The sequence below is a fragment of the Littorina saxatilis genome, linkage group LG4, assembly GCF_037325665.1.
Source record: "Littorina saxatilis isolate snail1 linkage group LG4, US_GU_Lsax_2.0, whole genome shotgun sequence".
Classification (NCBI taxonomy): Eukaryota; Metazoa; Mollusca; class Gastropoda; order Littorinimorpha; family Littorinidae; genus Littorina; species Littorina saxatilis.
Window position 1 is genome coordinate 36,578,976 of NC_090248.1, and position 24,544 is coordinate 36,603,519.

Genomic DNA, 24,544 nt, shown 5'->3' on the forward strand with positions numbered 1-24,544 from the left:
CCATGTGCAGACAGACAGCTACTCCGATAACCCCACACAGACAGACAGCTACTCCGATAACCCCACACAGACACTCATTAACACCCAGTACCACGTGCAGACAGACAGCTACTCCGATACCCCCACACAGACAGACAGCTACTCCGATAACCCCACACAGACACTCATTAACACCCAGTACCATGTGCAGACAGACAGCTACTCCGATAACCCCACACAGACAGACAGCTACTCCGATAATCCCACACAGACACTCATTAACACCCAGTACCACGTGCAGACAAACAGACAGCTACTCCGATACCCCCACACAGACAGACATACAAACTTAATACAAGCACAACGCAAAACTCTTTCTAAAGATTCTAAGTCATTATAATTTATAGTCTATTATGTCAGAGCGGTCCTTTTTGCGAGAGATAAAAAGGGCTTCCACACAGATTTCAACATTCCGTTTTGCATTTTTTCAATGCGTTTTGTTTCTTTTGATATTGTGATAGTTTGTTAAAGTAAGCCGCCAGTGTTTATAAGCGCTCAATTTTGCCTCGTCTGTCGCATAAGTCAAATCTTGAATCGACGTAAAGTATTTCCATTTCTTTCTCTGCAAAACAAGACACAGTTTGTGTCTGTCTTTCAGACTTTTAATGCTGCCTGTGTTGTACTCACTGAATGCAACGGCGTTTTCTCGCGTAATCATGACAAGCCAGTAAGACACATGTATGTGTTTATTGAATGGATGTTTTGAACTGTTTATTCTATAAGGTTTTCGTTTGTTTTTGGCGGTTGAGACTGCATTACAATACGACAATGTACTTTAAAAATATTTACGCGTTAATAATTAAAAACAATCCAGTTTGCTGCGCGATTTCTTTGTCAAATAACTAGTTACATTGTGCGGGTAAAGACAGTGGGGCTACTACAATATTTGGAGTTAAGATCATTGCAAGCATAGTTGAATTTTAAAAAAACTCAAAGAAACGTGCAAACAAAAACATGTGTGTTGCCAGTCGTGGATAAAGTGAACTAAATTCTTGTAAATTCTTGTCTTTGTTTAATTAAATTTTGCGGATAATTCACTTGTTATATCGAAATATGTACCCTGTTTCAAATATGTTTGTTGTTTTCCTGTTTTGTTGTACGTTCAAATGACAACATTATTATGGTCTTCCTCTGGATGCAAAATCAATTTCGAACCAATAAAGTTACTTAACGTTGTTTTGACAGTGTGTGTGTGTGTGTGTGTGTGTGTGTGTGTGTGTGTGTGTGTGTGTGTGTGTGTGTGTGTGTGTGTGTGTGTGTGTGTGTGTGTGTGTGTGTGTATTTGCATGGGTGGGATTCTTCTGGTATATTCCGGAAATCCGGATTCGTAATGTCTGTGGTGACGTTTTTGTTGTTAATTATACAAATCCTTTAGCGTCTGGGGGCCCACCTTAAAATTCGTCATGATTCATGACATTTTTCACCCCCCGCGGATTAGGGGGAAGAATTTACCGGATGCTCCCCAGCATGTCGTAACTGAGAGGCGACTAACGGATTCTGTTTCTCCTTTTACCCTTGTTAAGTGTTTCTTGAATAGAATATAGTTAATTTTTGTAAAGATTTGAGCAGTATGTAAGAAATGTTAAGTCCTTTGTACTGGAAACTTTCATTCTCCCAGTAAGGTACCTGGAGCAAATTTTTGATTAGTGCTTTTGTGAACAAGAGACAATTGACAAGTGGCTCTATCCCATCTTCCCCCTTTCCCCGTCGCGATATAACCCTTTGTGGTTGAAAACGACGTTAAACACCAAATAAAGAAATAAAGATGACATTTTTCAGTCCCACCCATGTATTTGTGTGTGTGTGTGTGTGTGTGTGTATTTGTGCGCACGTGTGTGTGTCGGTGTGTAAGTGTGCGTGTGAGTGTATGTGTTTGTTTGTGTGCTTGCGTCTGTGCGTGTGTGTTTGCGTGATGCTCCCCGTCAGTAGTCTCAGAAATACCATTAAGTGACGAGCATAACATAATCAAAAGCTATGACATTGGCGCTCAGTGCACACACCTGGGTCGTAAGTGCAACGACAGCGATTGAGACATCGGATTTCTGCTAATTCGGTCGATAGATGTTTACATTTTATGTTGACAATAATTGTTACATTGCGAAAGGCCGACGCCCTGCTTCGTTTCCCTCGACTGAACCACACAGTTCTTCATAATCATGCGTCAACAATATCATTTTGAACTCTCGTAGAAGTACCTGTGTCTACCAACTTTTATTAAGATAGGCCTTCGTAGAAACTTTCCGTGTAAATCATCGTGTACACTAAAATCAAACAGACTGGTTCGCTCTCTGCGCAGCTATGCCGTCAGGGAATTGTTTGTTCAGTGCTGTATACCGCCTATCTATAGCTTTTTTTAGCCGGTGAAGAACACAACTTGGCCGGTGTAACACGACATTTTTACTCCACGAAAAATTTACTCCGGAGTAAATATTTCGTACAAAATTCTTACTCCGAGTACACTTTTCGTACGAGAAAAGAACTCCCCAAGGCACGAAAAAATTACTCCCTCGACGAAATTTTTACTCCCCATTTTTTTTACTTCCAGTAAAAATCTCGTACGCAAAAATGTGACCCTCCACCACGAAATGAGTCGCATGTCACCTCGCGCGGTTCTGCGCTAGGCTTAATATAAGTCCGGGGAGTGTCTGGTAACAGTGTGAGGGTCACCTTTGTTACAGGCTTATAACTCAAACAGTTTTCGCTCTTTTCTAAAACGGTTTTCACCACTGGATAGAACATGAAAAACTCTTTAGGAAAATGTAAAAATATGAAAATCATGCAAAGGTGACATGCGACTCATTTCGTGGTGGAGGGTCACAAATGGGATGCGGGCGAAGGGATAATGCCAATAAGTGATCTCGCGCACACGAATGTCGCGCTACCCTCCTTCCACCCCTTCCACCACCAAGACTAACAGGGGACAAGGGAGTAAAAATTTCGTACACCTGGCATGGGAAGTTAAATTGCTCGTGTTGGGGTGAAGTAATTTATTCGTTATTTATTCGTCAGGGGAGTAACATTTTTGAACGAAATGTTTACTCGGAACTCACCTGTCTTGGGGAGTAATTTTCTCGTGCAATGGGGGAGTGCTTTTTTCGTAAAGGGAGTAACTTTTTCGCACGAAATGTTTACTCCGGAGTAAAAATCTCGTGGTAGTAATTTTCTCGTGTTACACCGGCCTCTTTGTGTGCAGGTAAAATGTAAACTGTATACGACAGACCGTGAGGTGCATTGTCACGGCATTTCGCAACGTCTCGCTTCAACTGCGCAGATACCCCAACAGGATGCTTATCCCAGAAATCAGTTTGGTAATGCTGTGCCGTAGGAAGACAACCAAAGTTTTCAACCGCACAGAAGGTTGACCGTTTGATTGAGTTGTGGAAGTTTATGAGGTAAGGTTTTTCCACTTGTAAGGGTTTGGGAGAGTGTGACTGTCTGGTGTTTCTGTAATACTCTGCCGTTATTGTTGTTGTTGTTGTTGTTGGTGGTGGTGGAACTGTTTGTTTGTGGTGGTGGTGCTGTTTGTTTGTGGTGGTGGTGGTGGTGGCAGTGTTGCTGCTATTGATAGTTTACCATGTGAACACCGACTTTAGACGCAGGTGTGACTGGAGCAAAGACGAAGTCTGGTCTCCGTTGTGTTCTCGAGACCTTATGGCTGTTGAATGTATGAATGAACACGTTGAAGCTTATAGCGTGGTGACGATATTTAAAGTCCCACTCCGCTCCGCCTCACTGTCTCATATCTGATCAGGCTTTTACACGGGATAAGACCATCCCTTCACTTGGTCACATACCAACCATGAGGAGACTGGGTTTTCTCTAGGCACATTTTGTTTTCAAAGAACTAATTTCGCACTGATGCTTTTTGAGATAGTAAATTCATCAAAAAATTCCAACTCATGACAGACAGCAGCCAGGCTGTTGCTGTTTGGTACGCATCCAACTGTTCTTCGTCTCTCGTAAAAGCCGCGTCAGATCTGTGATGGCAAACATGGTTGTAACACAAAGTGGATGCTACATGTACCTTTGAAACACATTAAACAGTCTAATTATCGGGACACAAGGCGAAGGATACACTATACCTTCAAAATACATTAGACAGTCTAATTATCGAGACACAAGGCGAATGGTACACTATACCTTCAAAATACATTAGACAGTCTAATTATCGAGACACAAGGCGAATGGTACACTATACCTTCAAAATACATTAGACAGTCTAATTATCGAGACACAAGGCGAATGGTACACTATACCTTTGAAACACATTGAACAGTCTAATCATCGGGACACAAGGCGAATGGTACACTATATATACCTTCAAAATACATTAGACAGTCTAATTATCGGGACACAAGGCGAATGGTACACTATACCTTTGAAACACATTAGACAGTCTAATTATCGGGACACAAGGCGAATGGTACACTATACCTTCAAAATACATTAGACAGTCTAATTATCGAGACACAAGGCGAATGGTACACTATACCTTTGAAACACATTAAACAGTCTAATTATCGGGACACAAGGCGAATGGTACACTATACCTTCAAAATACATTAGACAGTCTAATTATCGAGACACAAAGCTAATGGTACACTATACTTTCAAAATACATTAGACAATCTAATTATCGGGATACAAGGCGAATGGTACACTATACCTTCAAAATACATTAGACAGTCTAATTATCGGGACACAAGGCGAATGGTACACTATACCTTCAAAATACATTAGACAGTCTAATTATCGGGACACAAGGCGAATGGTACACTATACCTTCAAAATACATTAGACAGTCTAATTATCGGGACACAAGGCGAATGGTACACTATACCTTCAAAATACATTAGACAGTCTAATTATCGGGACACAAGGCGAATGGTACACTCATACCTGTCAAGTCTTGTTTTTCGCGTAATTCTTACGGAATTTTGATGTTTTTCAAGTCTTACGGCGTATGCCGAAGATCTTACGGTTTTTACAAAACAATTTGGTCAAATAAAAAAAGATCGCAAAGGTTCGTCCGAGAACAAAGTAACAGCTACAAAATCTCGCGGTAACTGATCCGGCGGAAGTACAAGGCAACGCGCATGTGCACACCGTCAGCGCGATCTGACCGAGTACTGTGCGACCACGCTTGACCACACGCGACCTCAAATTAAAGCAGTTACATGTACTATTGTTGTTGTTCTCGGTATGTTCAAGGTATTTTCTCACGTTGTGCGAAGTTTTAAGCCATAGAAATGAAACTAAGGGAGAAGTGATGCATTTTCGAAGAGCTCGCGATCGAAAGCGAAAGGAGCCGGATTTCTGTCACATCCAATTATGTCGGACTTGTTTTTAGAACACGCGCGACCTCAAACTAAAGCATTTACATGTAATATTTTTGTTGATCTGGTATTTGTCCTTGATTGTTAAGACACACATGAGTTTCTGGCTTGTAACTTGTGTGTTTTACATGTTCTGTTTGGCTAAAATGTTTTCTTTTGCACATTGTGGTGGGGGTTTCCATTCATGATTGAATCACTGTGCTCAATGAATGAATGTTGTTAAAACACACTTGTCTTGTGCCTTTACTATCATGTGGTGCTTTTGTGCATTCTGGTAACATTTTTGTGAAGGGTGTAAATGTGTGACTGCCAGGTTGGACGTGTGCCGTCTTTGTACAATTTAGGTGATTCGGTACAATTTACATTTAAACATGCTTTGCATTTAAAAATTACATAAAACAGTGCAGTTCAGTGTTGAAAAAAGTTTGTTTTTTTATTGTGTGAAATAAGGCTGATTTCTTGTTTTTGTGTGTGTATGTGTGCATGTATTTAGTTCTTGTGGTGATTAATCTAACGACTTCTGCAGTTTTGGACGTTGTCTTATGCTTTTTGGTGCAAACTTATGGTTTTGTGAGCAAAATCTTATGGTGAGAGTCCACAAGAGCTTGACAGGTATGTACACTATACCTTGAAAATACAGGAGACAGTCTAATTATCGGGACACAAGGCGAATGGTACACTATGCCTTCAAAATACATTAGACAGTCTAATTATCGGGACACAAGGCGAATGGTACACTATACCTTCAAAATACATTAGACAATCTACATATCGCTACACGAGACGAGGCTCTGACAGCAAACACGACTGCCAAGTCCCTGAAGGACGCTGTGCAGAACTTGTCACATAAATCATCCACTGTGCTTCGGTGGATCCCAGCGCACTGTTTCATGTTTGGAAATGAGCGAGCGAACCGAATGGCAAAGGGGGGAGGAAAGGGACGAGGACACGTCGACCTTCAAAGAGAAGACGCACAGCTACCAGTCCACGCAAGACGCTTTTCTCCATCTCAGAAAACTGAATGCACAATCTGTGAACATAAACTATTGTCATCATTTTCACGAGTTTTCATTCACAAACACCTGGCAAATAAATCTCATGTTCCCCATGCAATAAATTGAGGTGGTGAATGGGTTTGAGCTTTCAGGTGAAACGTGGATTGTCAAAGTAAAAGCCAATCAGACTGATTGTTTGATGTGTGAACCCATTGCGGCTTTCGATTTGTGTTTCCGAGGACAACGATTGTAAGCATTCAGAATTTCACCCTCAAAGACCCCATCAATGTTGATAACTACCGCGGCGACAGGTTGTTTTGTTTTGCTGTCTTGCGTATTTCTTGTGTTATGTCAGTTCTACTGAGGCAGGTGTTGAGCGCTTGAGCAGTAGAAAACGAGAGATTTTTGCGTCCGTTTTGAGGGGTACCATGTCAAAAAGCGCTATATTTCAGCAATGCCAAAATTGATTGATTCGAAATTTTTAGGATTTCGCATCGTTACAGATATTTGTAAAGATGAGAAGCTATCTTTCGGAAAATGTTTTAAAACGTGTTACAAGTTTGCAGATTTACATCCCAAAAAATCATTAATTTGGATGCGTACAGACAAATAAATGTAACAAATACTGCCAAACTTTCATATAAATACAATCACTAGTTTTCGTTTCCTTGTCCTGTAAACACGATCAAATATTTTTGGAGGATTGCAGTGCGACAGCCATGTCCAGTCATCCGTGACCGCAGCATGTTTTGAGAGGCATTCAGCGATAACAGCTGTCAATAGCAAACAGCCTGAACGTTCCATTTTTTTCTCATGTGTTTACATGGGTAGAAAATGTCAGTCAGTGGTCATTCTCAAATGAAACTTTGGCAGTCCTTGTAACAATCATTTGTCGGCATGCATGCAAATTCATGAACTTGTTTAATGTAAATTCACAGATCTGTGACGGGTTTAAACACATTTTCCGGAAGAGTGCATAACATCTAAGTACAAACGTGTAGTAAACCAAAATTTCACCCAGGGTAAGTCTCGCTTTTAGACTTCTGCTCCTGAAAGTTTCGAATTAATTAATTAAGGCATTACTGAAATAAAGCGCTTTTTTGTCATGGTACCCCTCAAAATGGACGCACAATTCTCTCGTTTTCTACTGCTCATGCGTTCCACACCTGCATCAGTAGAAATGACATAAGACAAGCAATGCGCAAGATAACAAGACAAAACGACCTGTTCTGCATCAATACATGATTGTTCTTTCTTCTCGTATGTAACAGTTGCCAAGCTGCGCCTTTTCTGAATTTTCGTCTATTTTTTAGTTGGTACCTGATGTTATTGCCAGGTCGATTTGGGGGGTACCCTTACTTCGGCGGCACTCTCGTGATACTTAAAACAGAAATCTTTGATCCGAAAAGTGTGCCAGATAGCCAGGTGAAGGGCCTTTTAATGGAATATACAGTTTGAATATAAAATGACATGGGAATGTTTTTGCTCAGTTTATTTACAAGGAACTTCGTAACTTGTTGTTAAAACGAAAAGTTCCGCAGCAGAATCGACACTGCATATGACATTGTCTTGCAGTGTTTTTAATGGTTACTCTTTTTTCTCACTCTCTTCATGTTGTTTTTACTCTTTGCAAATAGTTGGCTTTTTGTGTGCTGTAAGTTCCTCACGAAGCACATTTTCCGCCACTGCATTTGACATAATTTCAATAATTTCAAGAACGCAGTATATTTCAGCCAGCCAATGATCGACAGTGCACTGCGTCTGCTGTCATTGCTTTACTAATCATTGCAAGGCTCAGAACATCCCATGGCAGCAGTGAGCTGTATGATGCTATGACACAACTGAACCCAAGTGACCTGCATACAATTTTGTTTTAAGGGACATCGCTTTGATGGTGTTATGTTATGTGCAGATTGCTCGTTGTGATTATAAATTAATAAGTTGAGTGGCTGCTTCATCCGAGTCACGCATTTTACTATGATTATGACTAGTCTGGATTGGTGTTTAATCCTTTTAGTCCCTTTTCTTCCATGATACCGTGATTATAGTTGCATTGCTGCCCCCACCTTTGATTCCCGTTTAAGTCGTTCATTTGTCTGTATTATGAGTGGATTGGTGGTTCCACAAAATGACAACTTTATAGATCAAATGGTATGATTTTGTGCAATTTCAATTAAAGTTTCCAAATTCGGGGATAGACTCAACAGTACGAGGCTTGAAATTGAGCGGTAGCCAAACTAACCTGATTTAAGCCCTTGAAATTGTTATCTTTGGGGTAATTCGAATGACATAGTATACATTAATCAACATTAGACAATCAATGACTTCAATACATCAATTGCAAGCAGGATCAGGACATTTCCCATGGATGAATGCGTTCATGTCATTGATTAATTTTGCGCACATTGCGCAAGTCAAACGTTACAACGGACGGGTTATTTGTTCCAGTCATTTGAGTTTTACAAATACTGATTTTCATGATTGTTGTGCATGAACTTTAGTTCGTCCACGACCATTCTACAAAGTTTCGAGTCTATAGGTAAAATGGTCCGACATTTACCTTTTCTCCAAAAGGTGTTAAGAAATGACACCTCCGAAATTGTCAATGGCACGGAAGCTTTCCTGTCTATGTATTGCCTTGAACTTAGCTGTAACTGCTTTCTTCAGGTCAACAATGATCTAGGGGATGAAGCGTGTGTTTGTGTACACTCAAAAGAATGCTGACTTTGGCTGCTCCATTGGAACCTCCCTTTTATGACCTTCCAAAACATGGACAAATATGGTAGTAAGGAGGTGTGTCTTTTTTAACGTTGGAACGTTCTTTTATGCGGAGTTCCATTCTACGTTTTCAAAGTCGCACACACAACTAATCCCCCCCCCCCCCATGTTTTACAACATGCTTTGGCCCTGTTGATCTCTGATCAACCCTATATCTTGTAAATAGTAAGCTTAGTGATCGAATGTGGAAGCTACACGTTGGGTCAAAGGTCACAGAAGAGTTTGCGTCGTGCAGCGAAGGAAAGAATCGCGATCTTGTTTCCGACTCAGTGCCTCTTTGTTTTTCATTAGACCTGTCATTCTGCTTGCTCGGCTTTGTTAGATGTTTGCATATTTTGTTGCTATTTTCTTTGCTTTTATTATTATTTCTTATTTGCGCTTCGTTTATTGATGCAACGTCTTGTGCACGGGTCAAAATGTGTGTGTCATGGGTCAATTAGTTTGACTTTCCGAACGTATGTGTATCGAAACACAGATATACGCACTCCATGACTTCATTTGTTTGTGATGAATTTATGACCTTTCATGAAATAGTTTTGTTTTGTGTTTACTTTTGCCAGTTTGCCAGTTCGTTTTTGGAACTTTGCAAAGCAGTGTCGTGTGGTCTTTTTAGGTCTGGGGAAACGCCAATGAAAAGAGCCAAAGAATCCCTGAGCGTTTCTATTGGGTTTGCTTTTGATTATCTATGTATAACCTGCTTCCTACAACTATGGTAACCAGGGGTTTATTGCATGGGGAACATGAGATTTATTTCTCATGTGTTTGTGAATGAAAACTCGTGAAAATGATGACAATATAAGATGTTTGATGGGTTGTTGACAGACCAGCTTTTTTGTCGTCCGAGGGGGAGCATATCGTCTTTTGTTTCATATTTATTGACCAAGGCCGAAGGCCGCGGTCAATAAATATGAAACAAAAGTCGATATGCCCCCCGAGGACCGACAAAAAAAACTGGTCTAACAATAACCCACCAAACATCGTTTTTGTCATCATTTTGGTAGTGAGAAAATAAGATCACAATCAACACAGGGAGCCATGCTTTGAAACACGGGTTCCGTGCTGATAACCACACGAGTTCCGTGCGGATAACCACTGGCACTCAAAGCTGGCGTGTGAAAGCAACTTTCTGTATTTTTGAGTTCATAAAATGTTGGGATGAATATGTCAGGTGTGAGGATGCACAGTTCTGTTTCTTCATCTCGGTATTCCACTCCCTCGGCTTTCAGTTGTGAGTATTAAGCTTAGTAATCGAATGTGGAAGCTACGTTGCGTCAAAGGTCACATAAGATTTGCGTCGTGCAGCGAAGGAAAGAATCGTGATCTTGTTTCCGACTCAGTACCTCTTTGTTTTTCATTAAACCTGTCAATCTGCTTGCTCGGCTTTCTGAGATGTTTGCATATCTTGTTGCTAGTTTCTTTGCTTCTATCATTATTTCTTATTTGTGCTTCGTTTGTCGATACAACGTCTGACTTGTGCACGGGTCAAAATGTGTGTGTCAGGGGTCAATTGGTTTGACTTGAACTTGACGTTCGTGTTTCTCACACAAAGATACACGCACTCCATGACTTTGTAAGAAGACATAACATATCGGTAGGTTTCATTTGTTTGTGATGAATTTATTGAAGTAGTTTTGGTTTTTTTGTTTACTTTTGCCAGTTTGCCAGTTGGTTTTTGGAACTTTGCAAAGCAGTGTCGTGTCGTCTGTTTAGGTCTGGGGAAACGCCAATGAAAAGAGCCGAAGAATCCTCGAGCGTTTCTATTGGGTTTGCTTTTGATTATCCATGTAATAGGGCTTCCTGCAACTATGGTAACTGGGGATTTATTCCCCGGGGAACATGAGATTTATTTCCCAGGTGCTTGTGAATGAAAACTCGTGAAAAAGATGACAAAACTTCATATTTAGGCGGCCAGCGGAGACTACAAAATAGTGCATGTTTTTGTGCGTTCAATCATAAAAACTAAAAGGAATTCTAACCAGAATCGATCAATACATAAATGTTATTTGTATATTTGACCAAAATATGACATTATACATAGACCTCGACAATCATTGTTCACCTCGACCGCTAGCCGCTACCCCCCGCGGGTTAGGGGGAGTCCCATATTGGTTGGGACTAGAAAGAATTTACCCGATGCTACCCAGCATGTCGTAAGAGGCGACTAACGGTTCTGTTTCTTCTCTTCTTTTGTCTTATTTCTGCCTTACCAGTCCTTTCACCTATATTTCCTTCCAAGAAAACTCTCCCTACTATTCCCTGCAGTCCCTGTTGTCTTATTTCTACCTGACTGGATCCATCACCTTTATTTCACTTACCAAAAGTCTTCTTTTCCACATCCTTATTTCTCTGCACCCCGCATGTCGTATGAGGCGACTAACGGATTCTGTTTCTCCTTTTACCCTTGTTAAGTGGTTCTTGTATAGAATATAGTCAATGTTTGTAAAGATTTTAGTCAAGCAGTATGTAAGAAATGTTTAGTCCTTTGTACTGGAAACTTGCATTCTCCCAGTAAGGTCATATATTGTACTACGTTGCATGCCCCTGGAGCAATTTTTTGATTAGTGCTTTTGTGAACAAGAAACACTTAACAAGTGGCTCTATCCCCCCCCCTTTCCCCTATCCCATCTCCCCCCTTTCCCTCGTCGCGATATAACCTTCGTGGTTGAAAACGACGTTAAACACCAAATAAAGAAAGATGCTAGCGCGGTCTCGGAGGAACACTGACTGTCTCGATCTGTGTAAAATGTCATATTTTGGTCAAACATACAAATAGTGTATAATGACGAAGTTCAACTACCTCGCAGAGATGATGAGTGTACTATGAATAGTGGAAAGAATTGGTTTACATTTTCGGTTCATAAGGCCCGACAGCCGCTTTGATTGTCTGGACCGAGCTAGTCATGCTGATACAAGCTTATGTGTATTATCTAAAAATAAGAAATTGCATGTGTCATTATTCACCTGGACGTTTTCACTTTGCTGTCAACAGACGATTTGACGCTTGACGCTTTGACACTTTATTGTCATTAGCTAATAAAAGCCTTATAGACAATGTAAAACAACAATTTCTGCATCATTCATAAAAGGGGTAAAAGGACGAATGAACAAAACATTAATAACAACAAAAACATAGCAAACTAGTTTATGAGTACGAACAAACAAACACACCGACACGAAAGCCATAGGTAAACAAAAATATCTCAGACTAGGGGTAAAAAGCAAGGTATAGTATGTACACACAAAGGAAAACACTGATCTAACCGTTAACACGCACTCATAAAACCAATCAATCTGCAGACCACAAATATTTAAAACCAATAAACCACTAGTCGACGTTACTCTCGCGTGACTAGTAAGGGAACATGTCTAAATACATATCTATGCAAAAACAACAATGGCTGCAGACGAACAAACACACACACACACACACACACACATACACACACACACACACACACACACACACACACACACACACACACACACACACACACACACACACACACATACGCTTATGTAGACTACACCGACGTACCCGCACACGTGTAAATCCACGCGTATACATATATGTACACGCAACCCGATTTAAATGAGAAGACCATCCAGTCCAACATTTGCGTATGTAAAAATTGCATTATACATCATTTCAGCTTGACTCATCTAGTTTCTTTTTGCGCATGTTTAGTGCCTTAGAAATAAATTGTGCAGTTTCTTCGAGTACACTTTCTTCATCCAGGGCTAGGATACGGGTTACATCTTCCATTGAGGCTGGTTCAGGACAACGTTTTAACACGTTACACTTTGCACGGATATCAGCATAGGCTGTACAGTGGTCTCGGAGGAACACTGACTGTCTCGATCTGTGTAAAATGTCATATTTTGGTTAAACATACAAATAGTGTATAATGACGAAGTTCAACTACCTCGCAGAGATGATGAGTGTACTATGAATAGTGGAAAGAATTGGTTTACATTTTCGGTTCATAAGGCCCGACAGCCGCTTTGATTGTCTGGACCGAGCTAGTCATGCTGATACAAGCTTATGTGTATTATCTAAAAATAAGAAATTGCATGTGTCATTATTTACCTGGACGTTTTCACTTTGCTGTCAACAGAGATAACACAGATGGAGTCCACCACTACAGCCTACCTTTTCCCGAGCAATGATTCTGATGACGGTTCTCATCACTTCATAGATGACACCAACAAGACGGCTTACCTGGCTGCGGGGGGTACTTTGATCGTTCTCACCTTTCTCCTCAACGTCGCTGTCATCGCCGTGATCGTCTACCTGTACGTCAAGCGGCCGACAGTGACCAGCAAGTCGCCACACTTCATCCCCATGCTGGCATGCTGTGTGGCGGAAATCCTAGAAGGTGTTTGGGATTCCGCGTTCTTCAACATGCTGCGAGTACGACGGTATGAAGGGTCGTTTGGTCTAAGCTGCCGAGAGTTGATTGCCCTGGAACTGAGCTATGCAATATTGTCCACTCTGCCCATGCTATTAGTCGTTGCCGTGATCTTTACACAAGCTGTGCGGCTGCAACGGGTTGTGACCTTGACCCGTCTGGTTCAAAAGGTCGTTGCCGTGGTGCTGGTGGTGCTGTCCGTGGTGTACGTGGTGGTGGTGGTCATCGCGGTGTTCTACATGACCTTTATGGAAGACAACACCAAGGTGTGTGAAGAGAGGAGCGGCAAGGAGTATACCAATTTTCAATCGAAGCTGTCCAAGCGAAGAGTGCTGCCTGCTGTTGAATACATCGTGCCCAGCCTGTATATTCTCCTGTCTAGCGCTGTATTGCTGCTCGCACACTTTGTCCTGAAAAACCGCACCACCGATACTGTCACCCTCGTCTCGACAAACACCCATTCGCCGGGGTCAACGGCCACTCCAAGGTTTCCCTTCAACGTCCTTCTGGCCGCAGCGTCTTGCATCATCCTCTGCTTTGTCTTCTTCCTGTACCAGTTCAAAGGCTCCTGGTCGGGTCTCACCCGGAGCAGAATGTGGCTAGCTGGCAGCATGCTTGAACAGCTGAACGGAGTCTTCCTGCCATGCTTCTGGCTGCTGGACGCTGACATCCGGGCACTGTGGTGTTGCTGTGGAAACAAGTCACGCGCACCACCGGAAATTGTCACTCTGGAGAGCTCTGAGGGAAGGAGAATGGAGGATGGTGGTGACGACATGAATGGCACTCCCTTTTGATTATCTGACGTCCGTTTATCTCAGGCAAACAATCCTTAGGAAGCTAACCGCTCTCAGCGCACGCAGGCGTGAGTGTGACTGACTGACTAACTTACTATTTCTGTCCCCAGTACTATAGCGACTATTTAGGACATGACGTGTCCATAAGTGAGTGTCTTTTACCCGATTTTGTTTTAGCTAGACGAAACTGTGATAGAATTGGTGGTAATGTTGAACTTGAGCGTTGCCAATTCACTGCTTACAATCCAATGGAATTTTGGACTTATTTTTGATACGATAAGTCCTTTTAACCGAAGCAAAGAGTATTTACCGTGATATTAATTGACGGATTGAACTCCAAACCTAAGCATATTTAATCAATTTGATCGACGAAAATGGCGAGAAAATGCATACGCATTATCGACAGAGTTGCCTCCCCTCCTTCGATATGGCGGCTGTGCCGATGTTTTCCTTCTACAACGAATGTAAACGAAAAGCATCCGTAGTTCCATCCGTGACTTGAAAGGTATATACAATGACTTGTTATGCTTACAAGAGCAGTTTTTGCAAAACGGGAGTCTTAGATGCCACTGAATTGTGAGCTATGAATGGACAACGCTAAAGTTCAACATTACATCGAAAGAGCTGTTCATGAGCAAGCGGAGTGCAAACTGACAGCCGAAATGTTTTCGTGCGCGCGAGCATCTCCAGAGAAATGGCCTCCTTCTCGCCAACTTATAAACAGCCGTCAGGTGTCTGTCAGTTTAGTGTGCACGCATTGCATCATTATGCCCATATTTAAGGTGGAGGTTAAGTCAACTAACACGTACAAAAGTCACAATTTTCAAATGCATCTTGCGTCTTCGTTTCTTGACCAGCCCTCTTGATTTTTGTACCGCTGTGTTCCTAAGACTCTGCTCTTTCCTTTGAGATCAAACTCATTGTGTACAAGTGTATCAAACACGTGATAGTCGCTAATGAATGAAGTAACTAGTTTTTTTGAAGTTATGTACATACTATGACAAATTGGAACCTGGCAGTGCGGATCGAGGATATCACCGCAACAGTTGGTCTACATCCTTATGTACTCGTGTTCGCATGTTAGGTTTTGATTATCTGCTAGAGGAAGTAGATGTCAGCAAAATATTAATTATGGCAGCCTTTTGCATTTCATATTTTCCCATATATCTACTTGCTCTAGCAAATAATCAAAACCAAACAGGCGAACACGGGTACACAAGGATGTAGAATAGCTGTTGCGGTGATATCCTCCTCACTGCCAGGTTCCAATTAGTCACAGAATGTACCTAACTCGGAAAAAAACCGAAATTACTTCACTCAGTAGCGACTATCACGTGTTTTTTTTAAATTCCGTATGCATTAATCTCACGTCTAAGATACCATTCATTAATTCAAGATTGCATTGTAAAGTATCCTACATGCATGCATGTCTTTTCCGTCATCACATTTGTACCGGTCTTCCAAATAAACGTTTGCTTATTGAATGGAGTAGTAGTTTTGTGCATGCAGCCTGCACAATATGACCTGTACAATCATGAACAAAATTCAAACTTGCAACATGGAGAGTCAAGAGTTTAAGCCTATTTGAAAATTAGAAAATGATGGTCTGATTTCTTTTTTTGAACGGTGAATGTCAATTTCTTATTTATTAATGTAAACGTGTTTTCCTTTTGCTAATGACCATCGTGCACTTTACAATAGAGAATCCCAGACGTTTTCCTTGAATACGAGCATCCCTACACTTGAACAAATGGTTAAACAAAAAACTACAATCTGACTGCTATAATAATTTGTGTCGAAAGTTTTTTTGTTTGTTTAGCTGAATGAATTTCCTAATGGACAAACTCTGGAAATAACTGACTCTGTCGGGTTGGTAGCGGTTGTGAAAGAGTGGATACTCTTGCTTTTAGTGAGGCAAGCTTTCGCCGCGCGCTGCTTGTTCACGTGTTTCAGACACATCCCTCGCAGGCTAATGTCTGGCCTATAATGTCACGTGGGAAAGTTTGACTGAATGAAAGCAAGAATATTCACTCTGTCACAACCCATACAAACCCGACAGAGTTATTTCCAAACCTCGTCTATTGGCTCCCATGTCAATCTGAAAATGAAATTCAGAAAAAACTCCTATACTCTGAACACAAAACCCAGCCCGGCTGTTGATTGTTGGTATGTGTCCTGGTGGAGGATGCGCTTGTCACATGTTAACACCTGGACTTATCTATTGAGGTTCACACGAGAATGAAGTTATTGTTGAACAGACCATTTTCGTAAATAACTCCGTCTGGTTTGTATGGGTTGTGAAAGAGTGAATACCCTTGCTTTTCCTCTGACAAATAACTTCACACGTGTTCCTGTTCACGTGTTTCCGACACACCCCTCGCTAGTGATTCGCCCCTCCAATGTTTGTCCGAGTAAAAAGAAAGGGCAATCACTCTTTCCTTACACATGCAAACCCGACAGAGTTATTTTCGGAATTCGTCTATTATGCTAGCTACTAAGTTTGCATTTTGCAAAACGTCCACTACACGGGTATTAATGAATCTCAGATTAACTGCTGTTCACTGTCATTTCTGAATGATATTATACTCTCACGCTGAACTATTGTATATTGCGCGTGCATGTATTTTACGAAGGGATCCATTTTTTGCTTATCTGAAAGTATCAAAAGTGTAAAGCTGCTGTATTTTGTTTTTGACTTATATATGCAGCAGATTGCGCTTCCAGGCTGATTATGAATGATTTTGATTGTAAACTATCTCGCAATGCTATAGAACGAGCATGTCCATTAGCTTTTTTCAGGAGGAAATATTTCCCCTTAACCTTCAGTGAAGTATATCAATTATATTTCAGTCCAGTTGCATATATATATTCCTGTTTACTTAGATAGAGTTTTGGGTCAGATGACGACTACACCTTGGTTTACATTACTGAAGTCAAGGACCAGGCCTGAAAGTCGCGAGTATTTTACTCGCCATGGCGAGTAGAAACATGTAAATGGCGAGTAGAAATGTTAATCTACTCGCTAAATGCGAGTTAAGTTGCTGATAAAAATGGTTGGTTTGGGCCTTTTGGCGAGTACAATTTGCTCTCTGGCTAGTAAATTATGTGAAGTACTAGCCAAAGGCCAGTGCCCCATTTTGTGGACTTTCAGCGCTGAGGACACATGATAATGCAAGCTGTTCACATAGACAGAAAGACGAACGAACAGACGCACACACAGACACTCATTGAACACCCGGTACCAGGTGCAGACAGACAGCTACTTCGATAACCCCACACAGACAGACATACAAACTTATTACAAGCACAACGCAAAACTCTATCTAAAGATGCTAAGTCATTTTGCCAGAGTGTTCTCTATGTGTGCGAGATAAATAGGGCTTTCACAAAGATTTCAACATTCCGTTTGGCATTTTTTCAATGCGTTTTGTTTCTTTTGATATTGTGATAGTTTGTTAAAGTAAGCCGCCAGTGTTTATAAGCGCTCAAGTTTGCCTCGTCTGTCGCATAAGTCAAATCTTGAATCGACGTAAAGTATTTCCATTTCTTTCTCTGCAAAACAAGACACAGTTTGTGTCTGTCTTTCAGACTTTTAATGCTGCCTGTGTTGTACTCACTGAATGCAACGTCGTTTTCTCGCGTAATCATGACAAGCCAGTAAGACACATGTATGTGTTTATTGAATGGATGTTTTGAACTGTTTATTCTATAAGGTTTTCGTTTGTTTTTGGCGGTTGAGACTGCATTACAATACGACAATGTACTTTAAAAATATTTACGCGTTAATAATTAAAAACAATCCAGTTTGCTGCGCGATTTCTTTGTCAAATAACTAGTTACATTGTGCGGGTAAAGACAGTGGGGCTACTACAATATTTGGAGTTAAGATCATTGCAAGCATAGTTGAATTTGAAAAAAACCCACCTCAAAGAAACGAGCAAACAAAAACATGTGTGTTGCCAGTCCTGGATAAAGTGAACTAAATTCTTGTAAATTCTTGTCTTTGTTTAATTGAGTTTTGTGGATAATTCACTTGTTTTAACGAATATGTACCCTGTTTCAAATCTGTTTGTTGTTTTCCTGTTTTGTTGTACGTTCAAATGGCAACATTATTATGGTCTTCCTCTGGATGCAAAATCATATTCGAACCAATAAAGTTACTTAACGTTGTTTTGACATTGTGTGTGTGTGTGTGTGTGTGTGTGTGTGTGTGTGTGTGTGTGTATGTGTGTGTGTATGTGTGTGTGTGTGTGTGTGTGTGTGTGTATTTGCATGGGTGGGATTCTTCCGGTATATGCCGGAAATCCGGATTCGTAATGTCTGTGGTGACGTTTTTTGTTGTTGTTAATTATACAAATCCTTTAGCGTCTGGGGGCCCCTTTAAAATTCTTCAGAATTCATGACATTTTTCAGTCCCCGACCCATGTATTTGTGTGTGTGTGTGTGTGTGTGTGTTGCAGTTCCACTTTTTACCTTGTGTTTTAGATACAATATCTAAGAACACACCAAAGTTATATTCAATACTTTACAACAGTCATGCTTCAAATCAATCTCGTAAAACACTGATGATTTAGATTAATGAATAAATTTATTGGTTGGTAATATTTCCGGATTCTTTAACAAACTATTTCTATTTTAGATCTAACGAATTTGCGTTCATAGTTAATTGTTCTTGCATTGACAGCTAGTTTAATGTCGAACTGGACTTATCTTAAATGGGCTGGTTAGTTACAAAGTCCGAATGTCCTGATGGAAGCCTGGATTCACATGATGACCGTAGCAGTGACGAACTTGATGAAGATTACTGGATGATGATGATAATTAGTAGACAAACTCCTTTTGCTCCTCGCTGGTGGATCACACTGGTGGCGTAGCTTGATTAGTTCACCCTTATCCCAGCGGATCCTAGACGCTCGAACCCCTGGATCAAAGGTAATACTTGTTATTAACAACGGTATCCTAGGATCAAGTTTAATTTTGATTTCTTGCCCTATCTTCATGTCGGGCGGTTCGCAGACAAACCAAGCATGGTTACTGAATAAAATACTAGATCTATATGCCGAACTAACTTGCAGCATGTACGTTTATGATTAACTTCATTAAACATTCTAAAACAAATATATGCGACATAGATGTGAGTGTATAATAGCTGTTCCTTGATGGGCGCTCGATATTACAACGACACCTTACCTCTTGATGCTCCTTTCCGGACACTACTCTACGAGTCTGTGCGGCTGCGGGTTACATCTCAGGCCTTGGGATGGTAGGTTACGTGCCGGCGGCTTTTCATCGGTGGTTACACAGGATTCTTGTTCCCCACTTGTAGCCTCTCAGTACCCGGCAAATAGAGTGAACGTAATGGTTAGCGGTTCACGTTTCCTTCCTCCAAATAACTGTTTTCATCCCACGATGCAACTCCATGAGTTACGTAAATTCGCATATTAATGACGCAGTAATGACGTTGATCCAACATGTAGATTCTCATACTAGTGACGTCATTACTTCGTCTCCAAGGTCTCGTAGACTCTTACCCTAATGGTGCAACAAAATATTTCAGTCTCGGCTAAACAAGAGTTGTTTGGAGTTGAGTCGTAACATAACCCCGGGGGGTGGACAAGCGAAATCTTATTTCGTTTCCGTTTATACGACTCAATATACAATACAATACAATACAATATACAATATGCATATACAATTGTTTCCACTTTTTGGAGTAGATCCGCATGAGCCTGTCGCGGCCAGTTTGGCCTCACTACTCCAACGGGGTGGACAAATTTTCCTTCTGGACTCTGAAACTCAGTTGATGCGACTCAAATAGTCGGCACCTAGGTTGTCCTTTCCTGGGATGTAGTTGATTGTGAAGGAGTATGGTTGCAATTGTAGCGACCATCGTAACAGACGAGGGTTTGTTGGGTTCCTCTGTAGACATTTCAAGGGTTGGTGGTCTGTCTCCAACACAAAGTGTCGTCCGTACAGGTATCTTTCAAACTTCTGTACTCCCCAGACTGTTGCTAGACATTCCTTTTCCACAGTCGCGTATCGGGACTCAGCCCCGAGTAGCTTCTTCGACTGGTACGCTACGGGGTGTAGCTTCTCTCCATGTAGTTGCATCAGTACCGCACCGATTCCTCGGTCTGATGCGTCAGTGCGGAGAACGAAGTCCTTGCCGAAATCAGGCATTTTCAGGACTGGTTTCTCACTGACCATTCGTTTGAGTCTTGCGAAGCTCTTCTTTGCCTCGTCACTCCATTTGAGTTTGTCTGGCAAGCTCTTCTTTGTCATGTCGGTGAGCGGCACGACCACAGTCGAGTAGTTTTCCAGGTATTCTCGGTAAAACCCCGTGAGACCCAAAAATGCGCGTAGCTGTTTCTTTGTAGCTGGTTCTTTGGCGTTCACAATCTTCACGATTTTATCGTCTTCTGGCCACCTCTCTCCATGCCCGATTTCATGGCCAAGATACGGCAATTGGTCGAATCCGATGTAGCATTTCGACGGTTTTGCTGCAAGGTTGGCTTCTTTGAGCCGCTGCAGGACTGCCTTCAGGGCTTCCATGTGTTGCTCCCACGTCTCAGTGGCTATCAAGATGTCATCCATAAAATGGTACACATCGTCTCGGTTGAGGGGACCTAGCAACTTCCTCATCATCCTGTTGAAGATGCCAGTGGCGGTCTTCAACCCGAAGGGCATGTTCACCCATCGAAACTGGCCTCGTGACGTCACAAACGCGGTTTTGTCTCTGTCTTCCTCGACAATGGGTATTCCCCAGTAGCCACGCGTGAGATCTAGCTTGGAGAAATACTTGGCTTTTCCTAAGCTTTGGAATAAATGTTGAACGTCGGTGATGGGTTCCCCATCGAACACCGTGACATCATTCAACCCACGGAGGTCCGCGCAAAAGCGGTACTTTCCTTCTTCTTTCTTTTTGACGAGAACAATGGGTGAATTGTAAGCTGAGTTGGCGGGTTCGATGACTCCTAGCTTCAACATCTCTTCGACTTCATTCTCCACCATCTTCACATACGCATGTGGAATGGGGCGTGGTCTTATATAGACCGGTTTCTTGTCTGTGACCTCGATTCGACACGTAGTCAGATTCGTGGTGAGTGGTACGTCGGTCAGATTATCTAGTCTGTCCGCGCAGATCTGTCTCGCTTCAGTTCGCTGTGACTGAGTGAGTTTCTCTGAAAAGTGCACGTGGTCTAAACCTTCTGTGCGCTTTGTCTCAAATGTTGGGATAGTCCTCTGACTGTCCAACCTGAAGATGTCGTCGTTAGTGGTTTCGTCCTCTTCTACCACTACTGAGACGATCACTTCTTCTTCTTCTTCTACTACTGCAACCGGAATTGTTCCATCGGTGACAGGTTGCTCACGTTCGACGTAAGACTTGAGGAGGTTGACATGGAATACTTTTTCCTTCCTCCTTACTTGGACTTTGTAGTCGAAATCATTCAACTTCTCTAACACTTCAAATGGACCTTGCCAAGTGAGTTCCAGTTTGTTTGTTTTCAATGGCTTGAGAATCAGGACTTTCTCTCCTGGTTTTAGCGACCTTGGTTTGGCTTTACGATCGTAATATTGAGCAGATCGCACTGAGGCTTTTTTCAGGTTCTCTCGAGCAAGCAAACAGGTCTCTTCGATCCTCTCACGAAGGTTCACTACATATTCCGCAGTGGTTTTGACCTCATCTGAGACGCTCTCATCTGTCCAAATCTGTCTCAAGAGTTGCATTGGTCCTCTGACAGTACGCCCGAACAACAGTTCGAATGGCGAGAAACCTAAACTCTCTTGAGGAGTCTCGCGGTATGCGAACAGTAATGCAGAGATGAACGTATCCCATGCTTTGGGCTGTTCTATGCACATCTTTTTGAGCATGTTCTTTAACGTGCCATTCATTCTCTCGCACAAACCATTTCCAGCTGGATGAAATACCGCAGAGGTTTTCCTTTTGATGCGGAGGAGTTCAGTGACTTCCTGCATCAGAGTGCCTGTGAACTGGCTCCCGTTATCAGTCAATATTTCACTTGGGATACCGAGTCTAGTCCAAAAATCCCACAAAGCATCGGCTACTGTCTCGGCGTGGATGTCCTTCAACGCGACAGCTTCAGGGTAGCGGGTGGCAAAGTCAACCATGACGAGGATGTACCGTTTTTTGTTCTCGGACATAGGAAGAATAGGCCCGATGATATCGACTGCTACTCTTCTGAAAGCAGTCTCAAACACTGGCATCTTGCCCAATGGGACCTTCTTCGTAAGGTGTTTTGGCGCGGATCGCTGGCAAGCGTCACATGACAAGCAGTAGCGGCGGATCTCAACACCACAGCATGGCCACCAAAATTCGCGTCTAATCCTTTCGGCGGTACGACGCTGACCTTGGTGTCCTGCCATTGGATGATCATGGCCGAATGCGAGCACCTTACTACGGAACGATTTGGGAAGAATAACCTTCAAAGACTCCTCTCCTTTCCGATTGAACGTCGACTGGTACAAGATACCATTCTTTTCCACGACCCTCATGTGGCCTCTCTCTTCTCCGGTAGCAGCTTGTTTCCTGATGCTGGCTAACGAAGGATCTGTCTTCTGAGCCTCGCGTAAGTCCTTTGGAGTAAACATATCCGATGTTGGCTCCCGGCTACTTGGCTTACTCGCAGATTTGTCTCTATCATTGTCCAATTTGGACTGTGCTCTGGTATCTACGGCCCCAGCGACTGTCTCAGCGCTGTCGTGATACCAGGCAGGTTCTCTGACAGGGAAAATCGGTGTTTTCCTCCTGTCGTTCTGAGTTCCATGGAACTCCCCTATGAGCACCGGCATTATGGGATCCGCCATGACCACCACTTCTGTCTCTCCGCAGAAGAAGGGCGAATCCACATGAATGATCGCGGTCTCGCAGTACCGGACTTTACTTTTGTCCGCTAACGTGGTCCTCTTTCTCTGACCAGTCATTTTGTCGGCCGGCACAAGATGTGCGGCCACCACAATCGAGCTACAGCCCGAGTCTCTCAGGGCGGTCACTCGTTTGCCGTTGATTTTGACGTCAACTAGATCCGAAAACTTTTTTGTGGTGCAGTCTCGACACAATTTATCTAACGGGGATTTTCTTCCCTGTGTTTCGCGTCGGACATCTTCAACCGTCACAGCTCCGGCGGTGTTGCCTTTTTTCCGTAAGGGACAATCGCTCGAACGGTGTTGACCTACGCGACAATAGAAGCATAGTCCTGCTTCTCGGAGTTTTTCGCGTTCCGCCGGTGTCAAAGAAGATCTTTTACCTTGTTGAGGTGATGGTTTATGATCCTTCTCAAAACGTTTCGTTCCGTCCTGAGGAGTTCGCGTTGGTGTCGGTCTCAATTTATTTTGGCTTCTGTTCAGCTCATAATCGGACGCGAGTTTTCCCATCTCCTTGGCATTGATCGGGTTCCGGTCTTTGACATGCACGGCGAGATCGGAAGGCATTGACTGCAAGGACTGCTCTCGTAGGATCAAATCGGTTAATCCTTTGACAGTTTTCTCGCACGGATCAAGCTCGATCCACTTGGTTAGGTACCGATCGAGTCTAGTGATGTGTTCTTTGTAAGTTTCCGCGGGATTACGTCTAGTATTGCGGAATTTCATGCGATATTGCTCAGCGGTGAGCTGGAATCCTTCAAATAACGCGCTCTTCACCTTTTCATAGTCGTCAACATCCTCATCGTCCATTTTGGACACGATGGTACGGGCCTTACCTTTCAAGAAGTATATCAGCCGGGAGGCTTTCTTTGATTCGTCCAAATTCATATCTCTGGCATAGTGTTCAAACTGTTTGAGCCAGGATTCAACGTCATCCTTGTCATCAAGGTAAGGGATTTTGGGAATGAAACGGGGATCATGGTCATGTGAGGGTTGGGAAGGATGAGCTGCGTTTCCATTCGTGTTCATCTGAACCTCGCTCTGAATGCGCAGCTCTTCTATCCTAAAGAGTCTGTTTCTCTCATTCTCTTGGCGCTCATCTTTACGCTCTTGAGCTTCTCGTTCTTTATCCCTCTCCCCTTGGACGAATGACTGTAGTTCCTTTCCCTCCAAACCCAACTCTTTCCCCATGGTGATCAATTCCTTGATCGAACTGACGCTGGGACTTGATGGAACGGTCTGCTCGACCTGTCCGTTCACAGGCTGAGCGGCGTGGCCGTCATCACCTAGATCGGTGATATCAATCAGAT

At 42.5% G+C, this 24,544-nt stretch overlaps 1 protein-coding gene across 2 annotated transcripts in view; it reads left to right on the forward strand.

Moving 5' to 3' along the window:
* The first annotated feature begins 3,231 nt into the window (after positions 1–3,231).
* Positions 3,232–24,544, forward strand: part of LOC138964645 (uncharacterized) — a 31,611-nt gene continuing 10,298 nt past the window's right edge. The window contains exons 1-2 of one of the 2 annotated variants that reach the window (XM_070336653.1): positions 3,232–3,431; positions 13,264–13,303. In XM_070336653.1, coding sequence (XP_070192754.1) covers positions 13,275–13,303 — 29 coding nt within the window. In that variant the 5' untranslated portion in view covers positions 3,232–3,431; positions 13,264–13,274. The remainder of the gene's footprint in view (positions 3,432–13,263; positions 13,304–24,544) is intronic. The other variant, XM_070336655.1, reaches the window with a different exon arrangement.